Raw genomic sequence first — 24,574 nt, forward strand, 5'->3', positions numbered from 1 at the left:
CTGGTTTTGTGAAGGGTACTTTCCTCACATATTCCTTTCCTGCTTGCACAAAAAAGGTTCTTACATCAAAATTTTTTAAAAGAATTTTTTTCCATCATTTGTCCATATATTAAGAAGTTTTTACATTTTTAAAGCATTTTTTGTAATTTTTCCCCATTTTTTGGTGTGTTTTTCGTTTAAAGAAATCTCTATATCAAAGCTTTCTGAAATCTGGCTGTGTGGCAGTTCTGGTGGATTATAATTATTGCATTTATTATTTGCTTATGTTTTGTTTTAAAGCAGAAAAGTGCTGTGCAATCTTAGTTAATGACTTTGTCTCAAGGTGATGCTAGGTAGGTCACATGCACGTGACAATGAGCCTTTGTATCAGGTAGAAAAGACGAGTTTTTAGGGTAAGAGAAAGAAAAGAGTTGACGTGACACTTAGTGTGACGGCCTGTTGGGCCTCCCCTTGTAGATTGCTTCCTTTAATGATAGGACTGCAAGGCTGAAAGCTTGTCACAATTATAAATGAGAGTAGCCTTTAGAGGCCCTTTTTGACGTGATTCTTCCACCAAATGCCCCTGCTGGGAAGCCCATTTCTGGCTGGTTACTGGTGCATTGCTTACACTTTGAAGGGCGAAACCTGGCTGTTGCCCTCTCTTGTCAACTCTTCACTGCTTCAATGTTGCTTTTCCAAGCTGGTACTGCTGCTCTGACTTAATGCTTGTCTCATCCATGTCTCTTGTCCTTATGCTTATCATGTCGTATGTTGACTCTCAGTGTATAGAAGCTCTCCATCTAGTCCCAGCCCCAATCACAATCCCCAGGGGTTTCTGGTCAGATACGATGTTTCAGGAGCAGTAGGTGCCACCCCTTCTTGTGAGCCTTTGTAAGAAGCTACTAGAGCATGGCACACCTTTCCTTGGCTGGGTGGCAGTTGTGGTTAACCTCCTCACCATGATGTGGTACAGCCCCTCTTGCTGGTCTTTCTCTCATTCCTGCATCAGCCAGATTTAATGGCTAATCTGGATTCTCTTGAGGTCGATGGAAACAGCTGTGCCAAGGTACCCTGGGACACTATCATTCTTTCTCTTTCATCAAGGAGGCTTTGGCATCATTGATCCAGAGGCACAGAGCAGAGCCTTACATTCTATTGTCTGTGGTGTCCAGCCAGTGAGAGCCATGGAAGAATTTGTTAGAAGCACTCCTTGCAGACCAAAACCCAAACAAACAAAACAAACCACCCCCCCCCCCCCCCCCCCCCCGCCCCCCCCCTCTCCTCCTTGAAACAAAAAAAAGAAAGAAACCACTTGACTGCCAGGCTTCAGATGGATCTTCACTGTTGCCAAGTTTCATCAATTTTGTCAATGAAGATGTCACCTTGAAGCGAATATTTTGAGCAAAACAAGCCTTGCCTTGTACGATGTCTATCAGACTTGTACTTCACCTCGTAGATCCATTTTGTATCAATGACCTTGTGACATTACCAGGATACAACTCCAAATTATTTGGTTCTTGCACTCTGCATTGAAGTTCCCATTTGTCAAAGCAGATAAAATATCAGCATATATTACAGGCATGCACAATGACGAACAATCACTAGCAAACAAAGAGCAAAAGACCTGTTTGTGGGGAACATGTTAGAGAGTGGCCGTCAACACACCTTCCAAACAAGAGCCACGTACTTAGATTAGTGTTACGTGTGTGAAAACCGATTGTATTTGTTAGCGGCAAGAATGTGCTAAACATTGATTTACATGCAAGGAAGATGTAAGGGATAGAGAAAATGCTCATGACATGGATTAGGGTCCCAATAACCTGCTGAAGGCCCCCCATCTCGAAGATATTTGCTTTATTGCTGTAGATACGATTGAAGTTGGACTGGCTGCACCTTGAGTGTGGACTTGCTTTCCCCTTCTTATGGGCTGAACACGCTTTGCTCCTGGGTTCCCTTTGTTGCTGCTGCCCACCATAGGCTGTGTGCAATGGCCAGCCTGTCCTTGGATGATCCTACAGACCTGGGTACCCAGAATGGCAGTCCTATGGGCAGCCTTCTGGCCCTTGCGCCATCTTCCTGAGCCTCCAAATGACAACTAATGCTAGTGCTAGTATCTAAGACTTTGGTTTTCACACCTAGCGACTGACCTGATGGATTTTGACAATTTTGCCGGAGATTCCGGTGCCCACCAACTGCCTAATAAGCTCTCGAAAAACATGTCTTGCTTAGCTTGTTGGCAGTAGTTGCATTGCTTTGAGGTAGTCTGTCAATGATGCTGAATACTCTTGAAAGAAGTTTTCGTTAAGACAAACCACTTCATGTGGCCTTGATCTCACAACTTCATAAGGAGTTGATGTCTGGCAACAGCAGTGCTGTGCTTGAAGAGATGGAGGACTAATGGCTCCGGTATCAACTCTTCAGCCTTGTCCAGCACTTCTGGTTGTGGCTCACCTGGAGCGTGTGAAGGTACCAGGCCAACATAAGGGTCGAGCCAAGTGACGTAGAACACATCGTGCATGGTCCATTTCGGCAGAAGTGGGAGCTTCATCAAGGCTTCTGTAACGCGCGGAAGCTCTGGGTAATCTTCTTTCAGCCCTAAACACTCCTGGAAACCTTCTGATGCAAAAACGCACCATCTGATGCAAAAACGCAGGTAGAGAGAGAGTAGAGAGAGAGAGAGAGAAGTGCTGGAATTTCAGTATATACTATGGTACAAAAAGGTACATGTCTTTACAGCCATGGGCTGCCTTCATAAAAAAGGTTGCTAACCCTAAATTCTGTCCCCTATGGGACCCCTAGTGACTCACACCCCTAGTGGGAGTGAATGAATGAAACAAGGAGCAAGGGGGCCCTTTTATAGGCCTTGGGATAAATGATGAACTGGCCGATTGCTGGTCGGCCAGTTACATGTTCATTAAAGCCCCCTTTAATTCAGCCGACTGCTTGTCCTTGTCATTGATGCGCCTGCTGCCCAACCTCTCTGATGGCTTCAGCCGACAGCTCCTCTGGCAGCCAGCATCCCTTTTCTTGCAGCCGACAGCCCCTCTGGCATGATCCCACTTGGTCCTGCTCCATGCTCACCTCAGATGAGTCACCTGAAACTCCTACCTTCTGGTTCTACTGGTTCATAATCTTTATCTGCTTGCCTCTTCTGGATCTAGCCCTAGAAATGTCCATGGCATCTGTGATGCACATGACATCCCCCTCTGCTAAACTTGATGACGGGAATCCAACCTGCTCTTGGATGACTGTCATCATCCCAATCCTGTTCCGAAGTCCCTCTGTCATCATCCATCCCTGGCAAACCTTTTTCTCTGAAAATCCGATCTGTTCTCCAAACCACTCTGTCTCTGATGAAGATCTATGCATCTGGTCTTCCTCTAGTCCACAATCCATTCCTGCCCTGGCTCTGAACACGGTCTTGGTCTGGAACTGAGCCTGGCACTCTCACATCACTCTTGGAGGATCAACCTCCCTTGGGACCGTTCCCTTAGAACCTATCTGGCTCACGGAACTGCCATCCCCATCTGGCACTGTGGAACACCACCAACACACCTCCTGGGAGTTCTTCCCGATCTGTGTTCCCGCCTTGGGCTTCGAATCCGTGTACTTTCCTGTACCTTGGACCTGTACACCATCATATGGGACTGAATCAGTGTTTAGCTTTGCTGCTCTGATACCAATGTAACGCGCGGAAGCTCTGGGTAATCTTCTTTCAGCCCTAAACACTCCTGGAAACCTTCTGATGCAAAAACGCACCATCTGATGCAAAAACGCAAGTAGAGAGAGAGTAGAGAGAGAGAGAGAGAAGTGCTGGAATTTCAGTATATACTATGGTACAAAAAGGTACATGTCTTTACAGCCATGGGCTGCCTTCATAAAAAAGGTTGCTAACCCTAAATTCTGTCCCCTATGGTACCCCTAGTGACTCACACCCCTAGTGGGAGTGAATGAATGAAACAAGGAGCAAGGGGGCCCTTTTATAGGCCTTGGGATAAATGATGAACTGGCCGACTGCTGGTCGGCCAGTTACATGTTCATTAAAGCCCCCTTTAATTCAGCCGACTGCTTGTCCTTGTCATTGATGCGCCTGCTGCCCAACCTCTCTGATGGCTTCAGCCGACAGCTCCTCTGGCAGCCAGCATCCCTTTTCTTGCAGCCGACAGCCCCTCTGGCATGATCCCACTTGGTCCTGCTCCATGCTCACCTCAGATGAGTCACCTGAAACTCCTACCTTCTGGTTCTACTGGTTCATAATCTTTATCTGCTTGCCTCTTCTGGATCTAGCCCTAGAAATGTCCATGGCATCTGTGATGCACATGACAGCTTCATTGAGCAAATGAGAAATTGTTCATGCTGTAAGAGACTAGAACGAGTGTCCAAATGCAGATTCATTTAGAGTCTTGCCAATAGAAAATGAAAAAGAAATCATTTAGAATGGCTTTTTATGAAAGGAAAAAACAACTTCCATTTACCTAGTGATGTGTTGGTCTATTTATGCACAAACTGGTTTATAAGACGTGGGTCAGCGGCTCACGGGGTTGATTATAATGCAACAGCTTTCACGATAGTAGAGAAGCAGTTTAGGAGTTAGGAATTGAACTACCTGAACCATCTCGAGTCAAGGACACAAGAAGGGGATGATGATGATGTATAGCCCATGATGATGTAGTGCACAAGATGGACGATGAGTCAGGGGCTCATGCGGATGAGCCCCTGACTCATGCGGATGAGATGCATCTTGATGACACACCAATGCATTAGACATTTGAGAATCTCTTGTGGAAGTGGTGCAGGGGACACAGTGCCATTGGTGATTGAGAACCCATTTGGGAGAGGAGTGATAGAGATGAGGAGCAGCAAGGATTGAATTCTTTTGCTGCATATGAGAACCCACTTTACAAGAGTGGTACCACTGGAAGACATGAATTGGCCCGCCAAGTTGTGTAGGAGAGGGCCCCACCCAAAAACCATACGACCTGTGCTAGTTAATACATGCACCAGAGGCAAGGAAAAGCTCCTCAATTGTCAATGCAAAACACCCTTCCAAACCAGAAAGGTAAGCAGTAGTGTCATCTCCACGAACTAGTACGCATAGCCAAGCTTAGCCCTCGAAGTCCTGTATCCAGTGAGTGCAAAACACTGCTCATGGTCTCTGTGACGAAGAGGAGGGGGAAAAGGGTCGGTGGGCATCCCTGGTGCACTGAGTGGGAGATAGGGAAGCGACCTCTATTTGCCCCTGTTGGGTAAGAACTTGGCTGTGAGCCGACGAGTAGAGGGCTGAGACCTTGTGAATTCAGGCTGCCGAAAAGCCTATGGGCGGCATGGTGCCCCCCAAGAAGGTTGAGTCAACACTGTCATAGGCCTTCTCGAAGTTGAGAAGGACTACCAAATCCTTGTGGCGGGTCTAGGTAGAGGCCGTTGCCTCCCAAAAGGTGAAGATATCATTTGGGATGCTCCTATCTTGGATAATGTGTGTTTGCGTACCATGTATAAGGTCGGGGAGATGGGGCTGAAGCCAATGGATGATTGCTTTGGTGAATATTTTGTAGGCCGTGCCTAGAAGGGTAACGGGGTGCCACTGGCAAACCTCAGGGGATAAAATGGATGAGGTCCTCTACAAAACGCTAAAGGAGGGTGTTTGTTGCTTAGATCACATTGAAAGCCGCACGTAGGCCAATACCTCAAGAAGGCATAATGCACCGGATGCTCCATGAGTCGAGGGAAGGCGTCAACTAGTAGGAAACTTGGATCTAAGGAGGATCAAAGTAAATTAACAAACTCATGATGATGATTAAGTTAGATAATTATCAATTAATTGTACCGATCTAGTAACCAGTGTGGTGGCTTGTGAGTGGGCAAGTTTGTGGAGGACCTCTAAGATTCTTGCCTCTGCAATATCTCACACGTCTTGGGGATGAGTTTGGAGGCCTACGGCATGTTGGATATCAATGCTCCACCCTCATATTGTATTGTCCAAGCACTAGCTAGCTCATGTCTCTACGGTCCCCGTTACGAGCCCTCGACATCCCCTGCATTCACTCGGGAAGGTGGCCTAGGAGGCCAGTTGGTTTAGAGATGGCTTGGATTAGATTTGGCATAGTGCCAAATAGGCTACATACTACACTGGTCTGTTATTTTATAACGGTCCACACATGGAGTAGGTAGACTTTACTCATGGACACGTTGTCCTGACATTGGGGGGTGCGAACGGGGTCCAATATGAGCCCGGATGGCTGTGGGAGGTGGGGAATTTGCTATATAGTTTTTAGTTCATCTTTATGGGCTGAGTCTACACCGCGGACGGTGGCACCGACTATGACCATGGACCTACGTAGTCATGTCATGGCCGCCTTGCGTATACATGCCTATATAGATACATGGCCAGTCCCTTCTCCACACAATTCATTAGTCATCACTGTGAGTTTACTCCCTAGCTTCTACTAGCATATAGCCTTTGTCTTAGTAGTTCCAGATCAGCCATCGAAGCTCCCTTCACAGGAGCGCACGGGTGTGGGGCTTTGCAAAGAATGTCACCCAATTAGAACTTCAACTCCAAAAGTCGGATGAGGATAGATTAGGGGCCTTCTTGTATGGGTTAGACTATCAGATTCAGTGGGATGTCTGGAGTCTAAATCCCTAGGCATTGGCAATAGCTGTGGAGCTAGCTCCAAACATGGAGATGAAATGCAACCATGGCAAGTCCAAGCAAAGACAACCCCAAGGTGGAGGTAATAATAAGCAGCATGGGGGTGGTAGTAAAGCCTAGGGGCAGGGGTACTCCCACACCCCCCCCCCCCCCCAAACCAGCCCACAGGCATCAGTGGTGCCAACTCTTTAGGGGCTCAATCACAGCTGACCTAGATTAGAAATTCAATCAGGGCATCTTAAGAGGGAAATTGTCCCCTACAGAGGTACTACAATACCGACAGAGCAACGGTGCTTCTTTTCCCACATTGTGGGGCATCCAAAGCACAAAGCATGAATGCCCTAAGAGGCCAACTACTCCCATGAGTATGCCTACCTCTACTCATTTAGGATCCTCCAGCTCAGTCTTCCCTACCAGCATGATTTGTGCGAACCATTAGTCGGGAGCTCGAAGCTAAGTAGAAGGGGGTTTCCCCTGTATTGCTTGCCATCCAAAGCACAAAGCATGAATGCCCTAAGAGGCCAACTACTCCCATGAGTATGCCTACCTCTACTCATTTAGGATCCTCCAGCTCAGTCTTCCCTACCAGCATGATTTGTGCGAACCATTAGTCGGGAGCTCGAAGCTAAGTAGAAGGGGGTTTCCCCTGTATTGCTTGCCATCCGTGAGGATATGACATGTACTAGTGATCCAATCCCAGATGAGAAGTCACCTGAACTCCTCAAGTGTTGTGGTCTTATAGAAGGCCAGCAGGTGGAAGTCTTGTATGATTGCGGCAGTACAAACAGATGTTATCTCCAAGCGAGTTGCCCAGCAAACTCACTCAGAGTTGACTCCATTCGATAGGGCCATAGGCGGTTTGGCACCGACATGCGTCGTAGAGTTGCGTTGGTAGCATGTTGTGTTAGTTTAGTGATCCAAAAGAGGGCTTTCGTGCGTGATTTCGTAGTCACAGCCTCGACGGATGCAGATGTGATTTTAAGCATGAGGTGGTTTCGTGAGTATCAGCCTAGCATTAAGTGGAGGCAGTGCTCTATGTGCATAGTCACAAGTGAGTATGATTCATTTATTTCCACGCATTGATGACATCTTGGACAAGCTTGAAGGTTCGGCATGTTTCAACCGAATAGACCTCAAGAGTGGGTATCATCGAGTGAGAGTGGCACCTCAAGATGTACACAAGACTGCATTTTAGGACAGCCTTTGGTCTTTATGAGTTTTTGGTGGTTCCTTTTGGCCTTACAAATGCACCCGCTACCTTCAACAGGATGATGGACAGGGTGTTCAGAAAGCATAGAAAGTTCACGGGTATATTCTTTGATGACATTATTGTATTCTCAAAGAATGAAGCCCAACATCGTGAGCACCTGGCTATTGTGTTTAAAGAGCTTAAGGAAAATCAGCTCTACATAAATGCAAAAAAGAGTGAATTCTTCCTCCCAGAGATTCACTATCTTGGTCACATTGTATCAAAGGATGGTGTGCGCATGGATCCCGCAAAGATACAAGCCATGCAAGAATGGCCAGAGCTGAAATCAGTCCATAAAGTGAGGAGCTTCCTTGGTTTATGTGCTTACTACAGGAGGTTCGTCAAGCATTTTGCTTTCATTGCCGCTCCGTTACATGAGTTAACGAAGAAGAAAGCAATCTTTAAATGGACACAAGAAGAGAGAGATGCCTTTCAAAAGTTGAAGAGTGCAATCATCTCGGGACCGATACTCATTATTCCGGATTTGCACAAACCTTTTGTGGTGGAATGTGATGCATGTGGGGATTGCATAGGGGCTGTTTTGAACCAAGAAGGACATGCCATTGCCTATGAGAGCAGACGCTTGCAACATGTAGAGCTTCACTTACAAGTTTATGAGAAGGAGTTGTTGGCTGTAATTCATGCCCTTACTATTTGGAAACACTATCTTTTAGGGGCTGATTTTATGGTCAAAACTGATCATCAAAGTTTGAGATACTTTTTGACTCAAAGTAAGCTATCAGAGATGAAGACAATGAGGGGTTAGGGTTAGGGTTTACACAGGTTCAAGCAAGGGTGGAAACCAAGAGAAGAGTGAACACGACTTCCAGTATGCTTCAATGATAAGAAAAATCAAGTACAATAGCCACATGATAGTGACCCTAAAAGATAAGTGTTCACATGTCCGGCCATAAATGTGCCGGGTGGACCAAAACACTTATAAACTGCATATAAGTGAAACTGAACTAAACTGGGGGAAAAAACCTCCACTAACTGAAGTAAAAAGTGTCCCAGTAATCTACTGATGATCACTAGCACTCCTCTGGGTGCATACACAGCATAAAACCCAACAAACCCCCCTGGAGTGATATGTGATCACTGTACATCATCCACCAAAAGGAAACAAATTCAAAGCATTGCGGAATGCTTCAAATTTCGGACGTGGTAATGCCTTGGTGAAGATGTTTGCCACATTCTGATCTGTAGGACAGTAGATCAGACTGATATCTCCTGCCTGGAGTCTCTCCCGAACAAAATGATAGTGAATCTCAATGTGTTTCGTGCGAGCATGAAACACAGGATTCCTGGCCACAACAATGGCACTCTGACTATCAGTATAGATAGGTGTAGGCTCCTCCACTGAAATATCCATATCAGTCATAAGACGACGCAGCCAAACACACTCAACAGTAGTAGTGTAGGCTGCTCTGTACTCTGCCTCACAAGACGAAGTGGCCACTGTGGTCTGTTTCTTGCTTAGCCAAGAAATGCATGAAGCGCCAAGGAAGAAACAATTTCCACTAGTGGAATGTCTGGTATCAAAATCACCAGCCCAATTTGAATCACTGTAAGCATGTAACTGCATGTCACCCCCCTCAGGATAAAGCAAACCAAGAGACGAGGTACCCTGCAAATAACGGAATACACGCTTCACAGCTTGCCAATGTGACAACCGTGGGCTGTGCATGAATCTGCTCAACTGAGAGACTGCATACTGAATATCTGGCCTCGTATTACACAAGTAAATGAGGCACCCAACAGCCTGAGCATATGCAGTGGCATCAAAGGAAACACTGTCATCTTGTAGTGACAGTTTCATCCCAGGCTCCATAGGAGTACTAATAGGCTTGCAATCCTGAAATTTAAACTTCTCCAGAAGTTTAGCAACATAACGTGATTGCAACAACCCAATGCCTCTGTTATCCTGCACAAACTGTATGCCCAAATAGTAATGTACAAGGCCCAAGTCAGACATGTCAAATGTCTGTTGCAGTATCTCCTTAAAAGCTGCAATTTTGTCATCATTTGATCCCATGAGCAAGAGATCATCCACATAAAGACTGATGACCAGCAAATCTGTCTCTTCTTTCTTTACATACAGAGTGGCCTCTGATGGACTGTTCACAAATCCCTGAGTGAGTAGAAAAGCATCTATTTTTGCATACCAAGCTCGTGGAGCTTGTTTCAAACCATACAAGGCCTTTTTCAGCCTGCAAACTTTCCCCTCATGACCATGTTCTGCAAATCCCATGGGCTGAAATACATAAACTTCCTCCTCGAGGTCCCCATGTAGGAATGCAGTCTTTATGTCCAACTGGTGAACAACCCAACCACGATGTGCAGCCAATGCAATGACACACCTAAGTGTCGACATACGGGATGTAGGAGCAAATGTCTCCTCATAATCAATGCCCTTCTTCTGTGCATAGCCCTTTGCAACTAGACGGGCTTTGTACCTGTCAATGGATCCATCTGCATGTCTTTTCAACTTATAGACCCATTTAGTACCAATTGCTTTCTTGCCTTTGGGCAGATCAACCAAATCCCATGTTTGATTCTTTTTAATAGAATCAATCTCATCCTGCATGGCTTTGTTCCAATGCACATTATCTCGTGCATCCACAAATGAATCAGGCTCATCATCATCGTGTAAACTGGCTGCCATAACCAGATTCAAATCCATGATGTGTGCATGCTCATTGGTCCTTGTTTCCCTACGAGTACGACCAGCAAGAGGACCCTCTAAATGGCTGTCCTGTAATGTCCTCAAATACCATCTAGGTATATGTCTGACCTGTGGTGCCTGCTGTCCCATATTTGGTTCAGCTTCTGGCTCATTTGGCTGCTGAATTTCTGCACCACCTACATCATTTGCTGGCTGTCCAGTACCCTCATGAGTTGGATCACCAACTGTGGAATGAAACTCCATGGGTAGTAGACCTTCAAACACATCATTTTCAGCCTGATTTGCCTCATAACCAGCCATGGATATTTCTGATTTTTCATCAAAAATCACATCCCGACTGATGAATATCTTCCTGGATAGTGGGTCGTATAACCTGTAGCCTTTGCTCTCACGGCTATACCCAACAAAAATGCATTTTGTGGCTTTATCATCCAGCTTCCTCCTCAACTCTTTGGGTATGTGTGCATATGCAAGACACCCAAAGATACGAAAATGCGATACAGAAGGCTTGCGGCCATGCCAAGCCTCAAAAGGAGTAATAGAAACCAATGCCTTTGTGGGACATCGATTCAAAATATGACAAGCACACATTACTGCTTCCACCCAAAAGATATGTGGTAGTCTTTTTGCCTTTAGCATACATCTGGCCATCTCCATGAGTGACCGATTCTTCCTTTCTGCAACCCCATTCTGCTGTGGAGTGTAAGGAGTAGTATACTGATGTTTTATACCTCTACTCCCAAGAAAGGAATTCAGCACATGTGACATATATTCCCCCCCTCGGTCAGAACGGAGAGTCTTCACTTTGCATCCTGACTCTGTCTCAGCAAGTGCTACAAAGGCCAAAAATGCATCATATACCTGTGATTTCTGTGTCAAAGGATAGACCCAGCATATACGAGAGAAGTCATCAATAAATGTTGCAAAATAAAAGCAACCACCTAATGACTTCGTCTGCATGGGACCACAAAGATCACTGTGTATAAGTTGCAACTTTGCAGTTGCTCTTAGAGCCTGATCACGTGGGAAGGAAAACCTGTGCATTTTTCCCAAAATACATCCTTCACAAATGTGATCTGGAGGCTTCTCCATGAGAGGTAGGTCTGTAAACATATTATGTCGCTGCATAAGCATAAGACTACCAAAATTTACATGCCCCATGCGAGCATGCCATAACTCCACATCAACCATAGCTGGAGTAAGAGTGAATGCATGATAAGCAGACTGATCCACTGGCTGAAATGCATCCAACTGATAAAGTCCATGACATAATGTACCAGTAAGCATCAAGGTCAAGGCATTAGCTTTGTCTCTGACCATGCATTTATCATCATCAAAGTGGATCTGCATTCCACAATGTGCTAAAGAAGAAATGGACAACAAATTCTTCTTTATCCCTGGTACATATAAGGCATCTGTAAGGCGGAGAATGGAGCCATCAATGGCTGTGAGCTGAATCTCCCCAATGCCACGAACTGGATATGAAGCATTGTTGGCACACTGAACAGTTTTGCCAACAGGGGCAGGGCCAACATGACTAAACAAATCCCTGCGAGATGTGATATGCTTTGAGGCACCACTATCAAAATACCAAGTACATGCATGCTCTGTCAAACTGAGTGCCTGCGAAGACCAAGAGGCATCATAGCTGCATGTATAAAAACAGTAATCCCTGTCCTCAACAAAAGAAGCAGTCTCTGGAGGAGCTTTAGAAGTATCATTAACTGATATCCCAGCTTCCTTTGCCTTCTCTTTGGCAATCCTCTTCCTACATTCCGTGATGTAGTGACCTGGCTTCTTACAGTAATGACATTGGCCCTTCTTCTTGGGCTGTCCATCACCTTTCTTGGTATCCTGTGAAGAACCACCATCACCTGAGTTTTGATTTGCACTCTTTGGCTGAGTTTTTCCTTTCCCCTTTTGACCTGTAGTAAATGCTTGTTCAGCATTTGTGTTCATATTCATATTCTTCCTCATTTGCTCCTCTTGTAGTAAGAGAGCAACAAGTTCCTGATACTTGAGGGGTTCAACAGCATTCCTCATGCTGAGGTTCAAAGAGGTATGGAAAGCCAAGTAAGATCTTGGCAAAGAGTGCAAGATGGTGGACACAAGCTGTGTCTCAGGAATAATCTCATCCACATTGATGAGTTGCTCTCTCAAATCCTGCAGCTTGTTTAAGTGGCTAGACATATCTTCTCCTTCATTCATCTTCTGATTTTCCAGCTCTCTTTTCAAAAATGAGATCCTAGCCTCATTACGAGCAGCATACATCTGCTCCGAAGTCACCCATGCATTCTGTGAAGAGCCAGCAGAACGAATATGAGGTATAATGGACCTCTGTACTGACAATGCAATGAGTGACAAAGCTTGTGCATCCCTGGCATCCCATGTCTTTTGAGCATTTGTTCTCTGAACAGGCAATGGCTGTCCTGGAGCCTGTACCTGTTGTCCTCGTCCACGAGCACCCCCTTGGGGAGGAGTCTCTGGAGCCAATGGACCTGGACGTGGTTCATCACCACTAACAAAATCCCAAAGACCTTTTGCCACAAGCACATTTTTCAGCATAAAACTCCACAAGGAGTAGTTCGTGCCATCCAATTTGTCTTCCTTAGACAAATATGTGAATACATCACTTTGCTGTTGATTTGCCATTATGCTTTACGCACAATGTTGTACCTGTTTACCAAAAAACCCAATAGCAGAAACCCTGATAATAACTGTACTCCACTGAATACAGTTCACCCAAATCTGCCTGCACTCTCAATCCTCTGAATGTGCAGCTCAATGCACCAATGACTGAGTAGAGCAGCAAATGGCGTACACAATGCCAAAAATACCCCAAAAATGCCCAAATTTGCTGCACCCAAACTGTGCAAAAAACCTGTATTGTTCTTTGCTAGAAAATCTGCCTGTTGTGCCTGTATATTTTTCAGAGAGAAAATAAAAATGCCCAAAAACTAAATTTTAATGCTTACCACTGAATGACTGTGTAGGTTGTGGTATTTCTGCAGGTACTGATCACCAAAGTGCAAGTACAAATGACTGTACTTCACAGGACTGATGTAGGTGGAAGTACTGTGCAGGTAGCGTTTACTGTACGGGCAGGTACAGTTCTGTGTTGGGCGAGCAGGTACACGTCAGGTACAGAATGCGCACAGAAGGTACAGTCGCCAGGTGTGTACAGTCGCCAGGTACGGAAGGTGTGTACGGGCAGCAGTCGCACAGATGTAGCTGAAGGCGCACAGGTGATGATGGCTGCGCTTGACTGTACGATGGCTGCGCTTGACTGTACGGGCAGGTACAGTTACGTAAATGTAGGCGACGCCTGTTGTAGTACCCGCCTGAAGGCGACGTGCAGTAGTTATAGGCGGCGTGCAGTACCCGACTGAAGGCGACGTGCAGTACTGAATGTACGGGCAGCTAGCGCACACTTACAGCTGAAGACGGCGCTGGCTGAGTGTACGGGCTGGAGATGCTGAAGCCGGCGCCTGACTGGATGTACGTATGCTGTACGGGCAGCAGCAACAAGTGTACGGGCAGAGCAATGCAGAGCTTCAATGCTCTGATACCAATTGAAGACAATGAGGGGTTAGGGTTAGGGTTTACACAGGTTCAAGCAAGCGTGGAAACCAAGAGAAGAGTGAACACGACTTCCAGTATGCTTCAATGATAAGAAAAATCAAGTACAATAGCCACATGATAGTGACCCTAAAAGATAAGTGTTCACATGTCCGGCCATAAATGTGCCGGGTGGACCAAAACACTTATAAACTGCATATAAGTGAAACTGAACTAAACTGGGGGAAAAAACCTCCACTAACTGAAGTAAAAAGTGCCCCAGTAATCTACTGATGATCACTAGCACTCCTCTGGGTGCATACACAGCATAAAACCCAACAAGAGAAGCATATGAGATGGGCAAATTTCCTCTCAATGTTTCATTTTCAGATTTTACACACTCCAGGGAAAAAGAATGTGGTGGCAGATGCCTTATCTAGACGACCACAGGTTCATGCTATTACAGTTGCATACCATGAGGACTTATCGGATATGCGTAATACTTATCATCTGGATGAGGATTTTGCACATGTATGGGCTGATTTGCAAGAGGGTATTGCTGTCCCATCTTATGTCATAAGAGATGGATATTTCATGATGCAAAATCGTATGTGTGTGGTAAAGAACCTTCGCCATAAGGTTATGGATGAGTGCCATGCTCCTCCATATGCAGGTCATAGAGGCATTTTGGCCACAACACAAGCTTTGGAGAGGTATTTCTTTTGGCCAGATATTCGCAAGGATATTGAAGCATATGTACGTGAATGTATGGTATGTCAAAAGGTCAAGTTTGACCGACATAAAACACCTGGATTGCTTCAGCCTTTGCCTATACCAAATGAACCATGGGAAAGCATTGCTATGGATTTCATTATGGATTTGCCAAGGACGCCACAGGGAAATGATGCTATTTGGACCATCATTGACAAGTTTAGCAAGCAGGCACATTTCATTCCCGTGCACAAGACAATAAAGCCAGATCATATGGCTAGGATGTTTTTGGCACAGATATTCAAACACCATGGCATGCCTAAATGTATTGTGGGGGATAGAGATCCTAGAACCACAAGCTTATTTTGGCGCGCATTGTTTGACAATATGGGTACAAAGCTGAACTTCTCATCAGCTTACCATCATCAGCTTACCATCCACAGACAGATGGGCAAAGTGAAATAGCAAATTCAGCCGTCCTCGACTTGCTGAAATCTTATGTATCCGACCGCAAATCGGATTGGGAGAAGTATTTACCACTTGTGGAGTTTGCCTACAACAATACGGTACATACTTCTACGGGCAAGGCGCCCTTTGAGATTATCTATGGCAAGGTGGTACTACCACCCATCCTTCGTACAAAGGATGAGATTTTTGCAGCAGATGAGTATGTCAGAGACTTGAATATTGCATTTGCACAGGTACGGACAGCCACATAGAGGTCTCAAACCAAGAATAAAAAGGCAGCTGATAAGCATAGAAGGGATGTACAATTCAAACAAGGTGATTGGGTCTTGCTGAAATTTGAAAAGGCACGCCTTCGGAAGAGGCCAGGGAAAGAGGGAAAATACCCTAAGCTTTCCAACAGGTACTATGGACCTTTTCAGATCTTGGAGAAGATCAATGATGTTGGAGAAGATCTTGTGATCTTGGAGAAGATCCCGTTACCGCAGGCGCATTAGAGCACAAGAGGAAGGCCCAGTCGGGCAGTACAATGGGCATTTAATGGATGTTGACTGGCCGACTAGCAGTCGGTCAGTTTACTATGTCTTGTGGAAGGCCTATAAATAGGCACAAGGGTTCCTCATTCTTTTTATTCAGTCCAGTAGGGATTGGATCCTTAGGGTCCAGATTTAGGACCAGAATTTTGGTGTTTATCACCTTTTTAGGAAGACAGCCTAGGGCTGTGTAAGAGTACCTTTTTGTACTATAATAATATACTGAATTTCGAGCATATATCTCTCTCTCTCTCTCTCTACTCTCTCTCCATATCTGCGTTTTGCATCAGCATGTTTCCAAGAGTGTTTAGGGCTGAAAGAAGACTCTCAGAGCATATCTCTCTCTCTCTCTCTCTCTCTCTCTCTCTCTCTACTCTCTCTCCATATCTGCGTTTTGCATCAGCATGTTTCCAAGAGTGTTTAGGGCTGAAAGAAGACTCTCAGAGCTTCCGCGTGTTACATTGGTATCAGAGCATCAGGCTCAGTAAAGCTAAACATTGATTCAGTCCCATATGATGGTGTACAGGTCCAAGGTATAGGAAAGTACACGGATACGAAGCCCAAGGCAAGGAACACAGAATCGGGAAGAGCTCCCAGAAGGTTTGTTGGTGGTGTTCCACAAAGCCAAAGGGGATGGCAGTCCTGTGAGCCAGATAGGTTCTCGGGCAACGGTCCCAAGGGAGGTTTATCCTCCAAGGGTGATGTGAGAGTGCTAGACTCATTTCTCAGGAATGAAGACCAAGACAATGTTCAGAGTCAGGGCAGGAATAGATTGTGGACTAGATGGAACAGATGCATAGATCTTAGTCTGAGACAGAGTGGTTTTGGAGACCGAGCTGGGATTTCAGAGAAAAGGGTTGCTAGGGATGGATGGATGACAGAGGAACTCCGGGAATAGAGTGGGATGATGACAGTCATCCAAGAACAGGTTGGAATCCCGTCATCAAGTTTAGCAGAGGGGGATGTCATGTGCATGAATATGCCATGGACATTATCAAAGATTCTCCAGCAGAGGTAACCAGAAAAAGACCATTAGAGTTGGGGATTTGGAGCACAGAGTGCAGATGGGCCAGTGTTGGACTTGGAGATAGGTGGAAGGATGCACTGACAGTTGTGTTGGATTCAAGGCAGGACCAAGACAGTCGGCTGCAGGTTTGGTTGTCGGCTGTACCAGAATCTGAGGCAGCGGCTGCACTTCAGGAGGCGGCTGTACATTTGTCGGCTGCAGGCGCATTAGAGCACAAGAGGAAGGCCCAGTCGGGCAGTACAATGGGCATTTAATGGATTTTGACTGGCCGACCAGCAGTCGGCCAGTTTACTACGTCTTGTGGAAGGCCTATAAATAGGCACAAGGGTTCCTCATTCTTTTTATTCAGTCCAGTAGGGATTGGATCCTTGGGGTCCAGATTTAGGACCAGAATTTTGGTGTTTCACCTTTTTAGGAAGACAGCCTAGGGCTGTGTAAGAGTACCTTTTTGTACTATAATAATATACTGAATTTGTAGCATATCTCTCTCTCTCTCTCTCTCTCTCTCTACTCTCTCTCCATATCTGCGTTTGGCATCAGCATGCTTCCAGGAGTGTTTAGGGCTGAAAGAAAACTCTCAGAGCTTCCGCGTGTTACCCCCCCCCCCCCCCCCAAGTATAGGTTGGGTACAACAAGTATGATAGAAGGTACAGGTCGAGTACAGCAGGCACGTCAGCTTTTTGGGATTCCTTGTGTACGTCGGCTTGCGTAGGGAGAAAAAATGAGACAGCGATGTGCTGCCTGGATACATGAGGCGTTGCTTTCTCAAATTTCAGTAACATCCAATCATTTTCTTTGATGTACACCTCTCTTCTATCCCATGAGTGAGCAATGGCTGTCTGCATTTGTGCAAAGGCAACATCCAGATCTTTGACAAACTCATCTGCAAAGACCTTATCCTTAGTGTGTAGGATGGGTGGCAATATCACTTTGCCATATACAATCTCAAAGGGGGCTTTCCCATGTAGGTATGGACTGTGGTGTTGCATGCAAACTCTACTAGCGGGTAGATACTTCGCCCAAACTGTTTCATGATCTGCAACATAGCATTTGATCAAATCCAACACAGTTGAATTTGTTGCCTCACTTTGCCCATCCGTCTGGGGGCGATAAGCGGATGGACTTTGGGGGTGATAAGCCGACGAAAAGTCCAGGCTGCTTATTCTTGGAGAACACCAATCAGCAGTATGGACAGAAGGTTGCTGACATCGTCACCTGTATGGACAGAGGATGGAGTTGTATAGACATAGTATGGAACTGTACGAACCTGTTCGGACAGCAAGTACAAACTGTTAAAAACTCTTAAAAAGTGCAAAAACCCTACAACCACCTCAAAAACCTTAAAAGCTGTTTTTTTGAATGATTTTATCACTCCTTAATCACTAAAACAGGCTGTACATCAGCTTTGTGATTGATTGGACCCTAAAATCATTTGGGGACATTTGATCGCGGTGAAGAAGGCTTCCCAGGTGTGTGAGAGCCGTTGTGAAGATTTGAAGGCTCAACGTTTAGTGTGGATTGCTGGACCTTTCGGAACTCTTATGCAGGATGGAAGAGTTCAGGAACACATCTTCCTTGAAATCTTTACATAGGGCATAGGGATTCAAGGAACGGATTACTCTTAGGTTCTTATGCAGGGCAGAAGAGCTTAGGAAGGCTTGCTTTGGAATCCTTACAAAATCTACACTTGGTTTAATATTCATTGCATGTACTTGTGGTGAACCTTGGGCACCCAAGATCTTGTATTCTGTAACATGCGGAAGCTTCGGGGGAGATCGGTAACTTCAATGCTCATAAATCAGCACACTCTTCACGACGGACAATAATGCACAAAACTGAATATAGATGTGCAGAAAAATAGAGAGAGAGAGAGACAGGGAGAAGAGGACACAGTATTGGGTCCTGAATACCCTCTCTAGGTCCCCCACCATGGATGGTGTATTTGCTTTTATTAGAATGATGCAAATCTGAAATAAAAGACTGAACTTGAACCTTCTTGGCTGAGGAGAATCCTCTACCCTTGACCTTCAATCCTTCACCCTTTGCGTTAGCTTCTCCTTGGCTGTCCTGCCCCCTTGATTAGCTTCAGCACCTTGTGAATTATGAGATGGATGGGACTGATTTATGCTTTGGGTTTATATACCCCTCTGTAATGCTGGTTGGCTGGTTTTATCCAGGTTGGCTGACTGAAAAAGCCTCACGACTGCATAAAGTAGCATTTAATGCTGAAAAAACATGCGTGTTCATGCCTAGACTGACTGGCCACTTGCGTAGGCTGCTGGACAGCCTTCTGGGCTCTGGCCGCCTGCATTCGAGGCTGCCCTATGGGCTAGCCAACTAGTTGGGCTGGCCCAAGGCAAGTCGGCTGCCTGGCCAAGCCCTCTTGGGCTGGCCGACAGCCTGCCCAGCCCTTCCTTGGGCTGGTGGGCAAGGGCCGTGGGCCCCTTGGGGTGGCCTAAGGCCTACCCCCTGCCCAAACATGGGGTATAATCCCCTTTCTGGGGTAGCTCTAAGGGATACCACCTTCTACATGCAACCTACACAGTTGTCTGGCATCTGGCCAGAGACCAAACACAGAGAGCAACTGACATCATTCCAAAGGGAGACTCACAGCGCGGACTAGCACTGTTCCATGTGCAGGACAATGCACACCTGACCTTGGACTCATGTGCAGGACAATGCACACTTGACCTCGGACGAATGGAGTGGAACCTTGGCTGACTCGTCTTGGATTGGGCTCACAAGGGACCAATTTTCCACCCCAGGTCTTGCACCTTCTTGTTCAGATATGTCTACGTGGCATCCAAGTGCGGGATGCACGTGACATATTCGGAGCAGACTCCTTTTGGTAATATAACCTAAAAGGGGGAAGAGGGGGGTGCGGGGGGTCGGCCCATCTTTGGCCCCTATTGTGGTTTACTTTGCACATATCCTATTTATATATTGAGTGTGTGATGTTACGGTTAATTGATTCCAAGACATAATCTGCCTCGATACAGTGTTTCTATTGTTCCCTTTCCTTTTTGCTGTTTTGAAGTTGGATAATAGAGCCTTGCATCTTCTATTAAAGTAACTACTTCTCTTACGTTCTGTTTTTGGTCTTACGGTCAATTTGGTGTGTCATTACAAAGCAATGGTTGGCTTGGATAAAATGGCTCTAGTGCTTCATATAAGTTAGTGTACATGAGGTCTCAGTACGTCAGTTGCATACACCAGTAGATGTGGTGTTAAGGTTTTTTTGTGAACTTCAAAGTTTGCCTTGGTAGCTTCTGATTTTGGACATGCTGTTTTGGTAGGGTTGGTTCCTTGCCTATAGCTGGGCTGAATGGCTTTGTGCTTGCAAGAGCGACATCCCATCTTCAAGCACACAATCAATATGCGAAACCTCATGCTCAGTTTTTGCAACCTTTTCATTGCAAATCTGGGGAAAAAACATGCCGTTTAACAAGATTCAAGTTGGGTGTGGATCTAGCTGACATGGTTTATGACTTCAGCAGCACTACTTCATCATGGCTTAGTCACAAACAGGATTCAAGTCACTATAGCTTAAACAGCCTGGAACGTCAAGCAAATGCACAATGTCAAAAAATGAAGGCAAAAGAAAGCTGTTCTCGACCCCGTGTGTCCAAGCAAAGGCTACATCCACATTCAAGCTTTTCTTGTATGCATCCGATTTTAAAAAGTGAATACTCACAGTATCTATCAGGGATTGTTTTGGATCATCCAAGATATAACAATCTACAGGCCAATGCTATGCACGTAATGTCTTCGAATAAGAGTGGAGAAAACCTTTTTCCTGCAGATGGGTTCAGAGGTGGATATACTACCAGTGCGTTATACACATCGGAAGCATTATGTGGCCATGTGTCTAAGACTGCCAATCAACAGTTAGAAATGGAATTTTTTGGGCGGTCCATCTCAAGAATACAAACACAAACAAACCATGGCTGGGATACAAATGCTACATGTGTGTTTAACACAGGAAGACAAAGACCGTTAAGAAAAGCAAGAAACCGTGTCCGAGAGAAGGCAGAGAAAGAAGCCCTTGAAAGAGCTAGAGGAATCAAGAGAACATTGAGGTTTCACAAGGATGAGCCACCTTTGGCAGAATGCAGCGGACAATCAGGTAGCTGGAGACTCGTTTAAGCTTTGGTTGGAATCATGGCTTGGATTTTTTGTGTTATTGTGCTTGTTTTGATGATCTTCCAACATTTGTAGGTGGTTTTGAGCCATCGACCAACATGCAACGTCGCGAGGTAGCTGGCAGCTTGCAAGAGACATGGGCTTGTGGACAACAGTCCATCCCACCCAGAATTGCATGCTTGACAAGTGTAGCTGTATGTGGTCAGTCTTGGTTCAATGGAATGATATCTGGTGTGTTCAAAGCTCTGATATCCCATTCAAAAAGACTGTAAATGATTGTACCAAGTTGAGTGTCACCCCTCTTTGTAAGTTTCATCATATTCATATGAATTTGTAAATCGGAGAACTCTGGAGGATAGTAATAAAGGTTAGCAATGAAACTACACTAAAAGTTGAGAAAAGTAAATGAGGTTCTGTGCAAGAGCAGTTCGTTTTTGAAGTCGATGAGTCACATGGTGGTAAGTATGTTATCATTCTGCTTATATGATTATTACTATCAGATGCAATGCAATGTATTTGTACTTGTGTTTTCATCATAGGAACGAAGTTTGTTACCGCTTTCAAACATTCCCAGTATATGCTGTTATGGTAGTCAATGTAGCAGGCAGCTTAATCAACCAACTAGTATAGGCTCTCAAACCAGAGCAAAGTGTTTTCTTGATATGTAGGGACTACAGAATTTAAGAAGCTTATTATGGTTACCTATACTCTGATTTGGTGTAAACTTATATGATAGCAACCTGGGTAAATTAGAATTCCAGATCATTAGTACCTCAGAAGGGGGACTCAGAGAAGCTGGACAAAGCCATGATGGCATGCAGATTGGCCATGCTACAAACTTTTTTTGACCAGCTATTGTGGCATCATAGACATGCCATGCAATTTCACCTACGAAATCTATGGACCAACTACTATTATAACCAGGACAGGTCTCAGCTTTTTGTGTATGCTGATGGTTTAGGTAAAAACTAAAACAATCCAATAATAGAGCAAGATCTTGGTTTGATTTCATAGGCTACCACGCCAATACCTTAGCAAGATTGAAGTTTATACTTTTGAAACTTAATGACTAATGGAATAGGCATGCTTCATTTATAATACTACGAGCAAAGATAAGGTAAGTGCCCATAACACAAAAAATAAGCCCCACACACATTGAAAGCTTTTGTCAATACTTGTAAGGTCTACAATCTTATCTTGCAACTTGTTATGATTATTTCTTTTTACACCATGAAGGGATTCATGAATATATATTTTTGCTCCACCACGTCTCTAGCATCGATGAAGAGGTAGAAGATGTTTTGAAGTTTGACTAAAAGATGTTAAATTTATTTGCCCCCATGATAGTATAATCTTGATTTAATGTTATATTTTGAGGGGGCTAGAAATTGGCTAGTGCATCTAAGCTTGAAGATTTAATATTAGAAGCAAAGAAGTGGTCATGTGCTTACAAAGGTAAGTATGTCATGTTACTTTTTTTTTTTTTTGAGTTGGTACTGAAATTACATACCACTAGGGTATATTCAAACCCAATACCTCCACTTTGGAAGGTATCGGTGGTGGTATTGTTGGGCTGTTACTCATAGGTAATTTAGATAAGGAGAAAGCAAAGAGAAAAAATGTAGGCCATATTCCTTGTTTTAACCCCAATGGCTTTTCTTTATTCAACTTGTTATCTATTGTGGTGACGATTCTAGAAAGATTATCAGCTATAATATGTTGTCTTCCTACTAGAAATTTGAATGCTCCATAAAATGCAAGATCCATCTAAAAATGTCCCGCTAGGTTACAGCTTGTTCACCAAGTATAAAAGTGCTTAATTGTCCAAATATAAAATAAAGATAAAGATGATGGAATTGCAAAGAAGAAGTGAGTAGAAACCAAAGCCACCTCAAAAGGGGTTTAAACCAAAAACACTTTCAGCGATTGAGATCAATTAGTCTCCTCCTACTCAAGGAGGAGACCCATGGAACACAAGAAGTGGAGAAGTGGAAATGGTGGGCTATAGGGATGAATTAAAGAAATCATGAAGACATGGAAAGGAGTTGGATGTGGAAGAAACATCCAAACCTGAGTTAAGGTTAAAGTTTCTTGAGTTATTGCTTTAGAATTGGAGAGAAAAAACTGATGCTCTGGAGGTGGATCGAGAGGGGGAAGTTCTTGATATTTGTTGGTTGCTGGAAGCTGCTAGAGTACCTTCTTCTCAATAGGAGGCCAAGCTAAGAGGTAAGGTTGGCCCTTTACCCAATGCTTTCTTGCACCTCAAATCCATATATTATAGAGTAGGTAAGGGAAAGAAAATAGAAGGTGAGGGTATAAGGGGGAAAGAGAGTGTGGGATTGCTCGCCCAAAATGATGTCCCATGGGGGTGACAAAACTTTGTGTGTACGGCTCCCCACACACTTACAAAGTTTGGCCACCATCAAATGTCATTTGAGCAGGACATGATAAGAAAACCAAGATTTTATGCATTAGGGCCCTCTTAGAGAAACCCATGTAGATGCATTAAAGGAGGGAAGTGGCTACTAGGAGGAATGGAAAGTGTGATGCATGTCATGGATGGGGAAGTTGCACATGAGGAGAGGACTAGGAGTGTGAGTGAGAGGAGAGGGGCTATTGTTAGTATGCTTGGCTTGGACCATGTTAGGATATTTGTACAACTCTCACAACAAAGGTATCAATAGAACTAAACCATCAACTTAAAACAAATTGACAAGATCAAGCATAGCAAAAAATAGACATCAAAGTAGATATCACAATTGAACAGTGTTGGGTTGAATCCCTCCCTCTTCATAAGTGGCTCCTCCTTACTTATTTACGAGAGTATTTTAATAATGTATTGGCGAAAATAGCCCAAGGAGCCATTAATATTGTACCTTTTTCAAAAAGTGGACTTGTTTACAAAAATAGATGTAACCACAAACCTTAGTGAAACTAGTAAGATAATGTGAATCCAAAAATAATGGCTAGGTCATATGTACAAGCTCATATGTACAAGGCTAGCACATGTATACAAAATATTGGGCACACTACCATAGTCCAAAATAATCAAAATTATGGTATGAGCCACTCAAAATAGATGCTCAATAAATAGAGCCATGTGACACATGCGTATACCAAAAATGTTGGGAGACTAACTCGACCACGCATAGATCATCATCCACAGGAGACACATCTCGACCATGCCCTAGCATCGATGGGAGACACACTACAACCATGCGAATACTCACCGCTCATACACCTACTCACAATAAACAATAACGTTAGTTGCGTCACATGCAAATAATCCTGTGATAAACACAAATAATCTTGCGACAAACACAAATAATTAGGCCCAAAAATACAAGTCAGTACCAATCATGCATATACTATCCATGCGGAATATGTGGAAATCACCCATGTGTGGAGTCACCCACGTACTATAGGTAGTACAATGGTGTCACAAGCGTCCCTGATCGACTATAGAGGTGTGTAGCTAAACATCCCTCTTGCTCGAATTGGCAATTATCCTCAGTTGCATATTTGGTTATATGAACCGATGAGATCTTGGGTAATTGCGAAAGAATCGCTTAGG

The 24,574-nt window shown here is 44.6% G+C and overlaps 1 protein-coding gene across 1 annotated transcript in view; it reads left to right on the forward strand.

Moving 5' to 3' along the window:
* The window catches only part of LOC147608246 (uncharacterized), a 32,972-nt gene extending 11,551 nt beyond the window's left edge, over positions 1-21,421 (forward strand). Inside the window, exons 3-5 of the mRNA XM_086789053.1 lie at positions 1-15; positions 20,660-20,983; positions 21,076-21,421. The exon at positions 1-15 is cut by the window's left edge and continues 155 nt beyond it. Coding sequence (XP_086645179.1) covers positions 1-15; positions 20,660-20,983; positions 21,076-21,272 — 536 coding nt within the window. The 3' untranslated portion in view covers positions 21,273-21,421. The remainder of the gene's footprint in view (positions 16-20,659; positions 20,984-21,075) is intronic.
* Positions 21,422-24,574: the final 3,153 nt, after the last annotated feature.

The sequence above is a fragment of the Cibotium barometz genome, chromosome 53 (genome assembly GCF_041138505.1).
Source record: "Cibotium barometz isolate CiBa-2024 chromosome 53, ASM4113850v1, whole genome shotgun sequence".
NCBI classification, from domain to species: domain Eukaryota; kingdom Viridiplantae; phylum Streptophyta; class Polypodiopsida; order Cyatheales; family Cibotiaceae; genus Cibotium; species Cibotium barometz.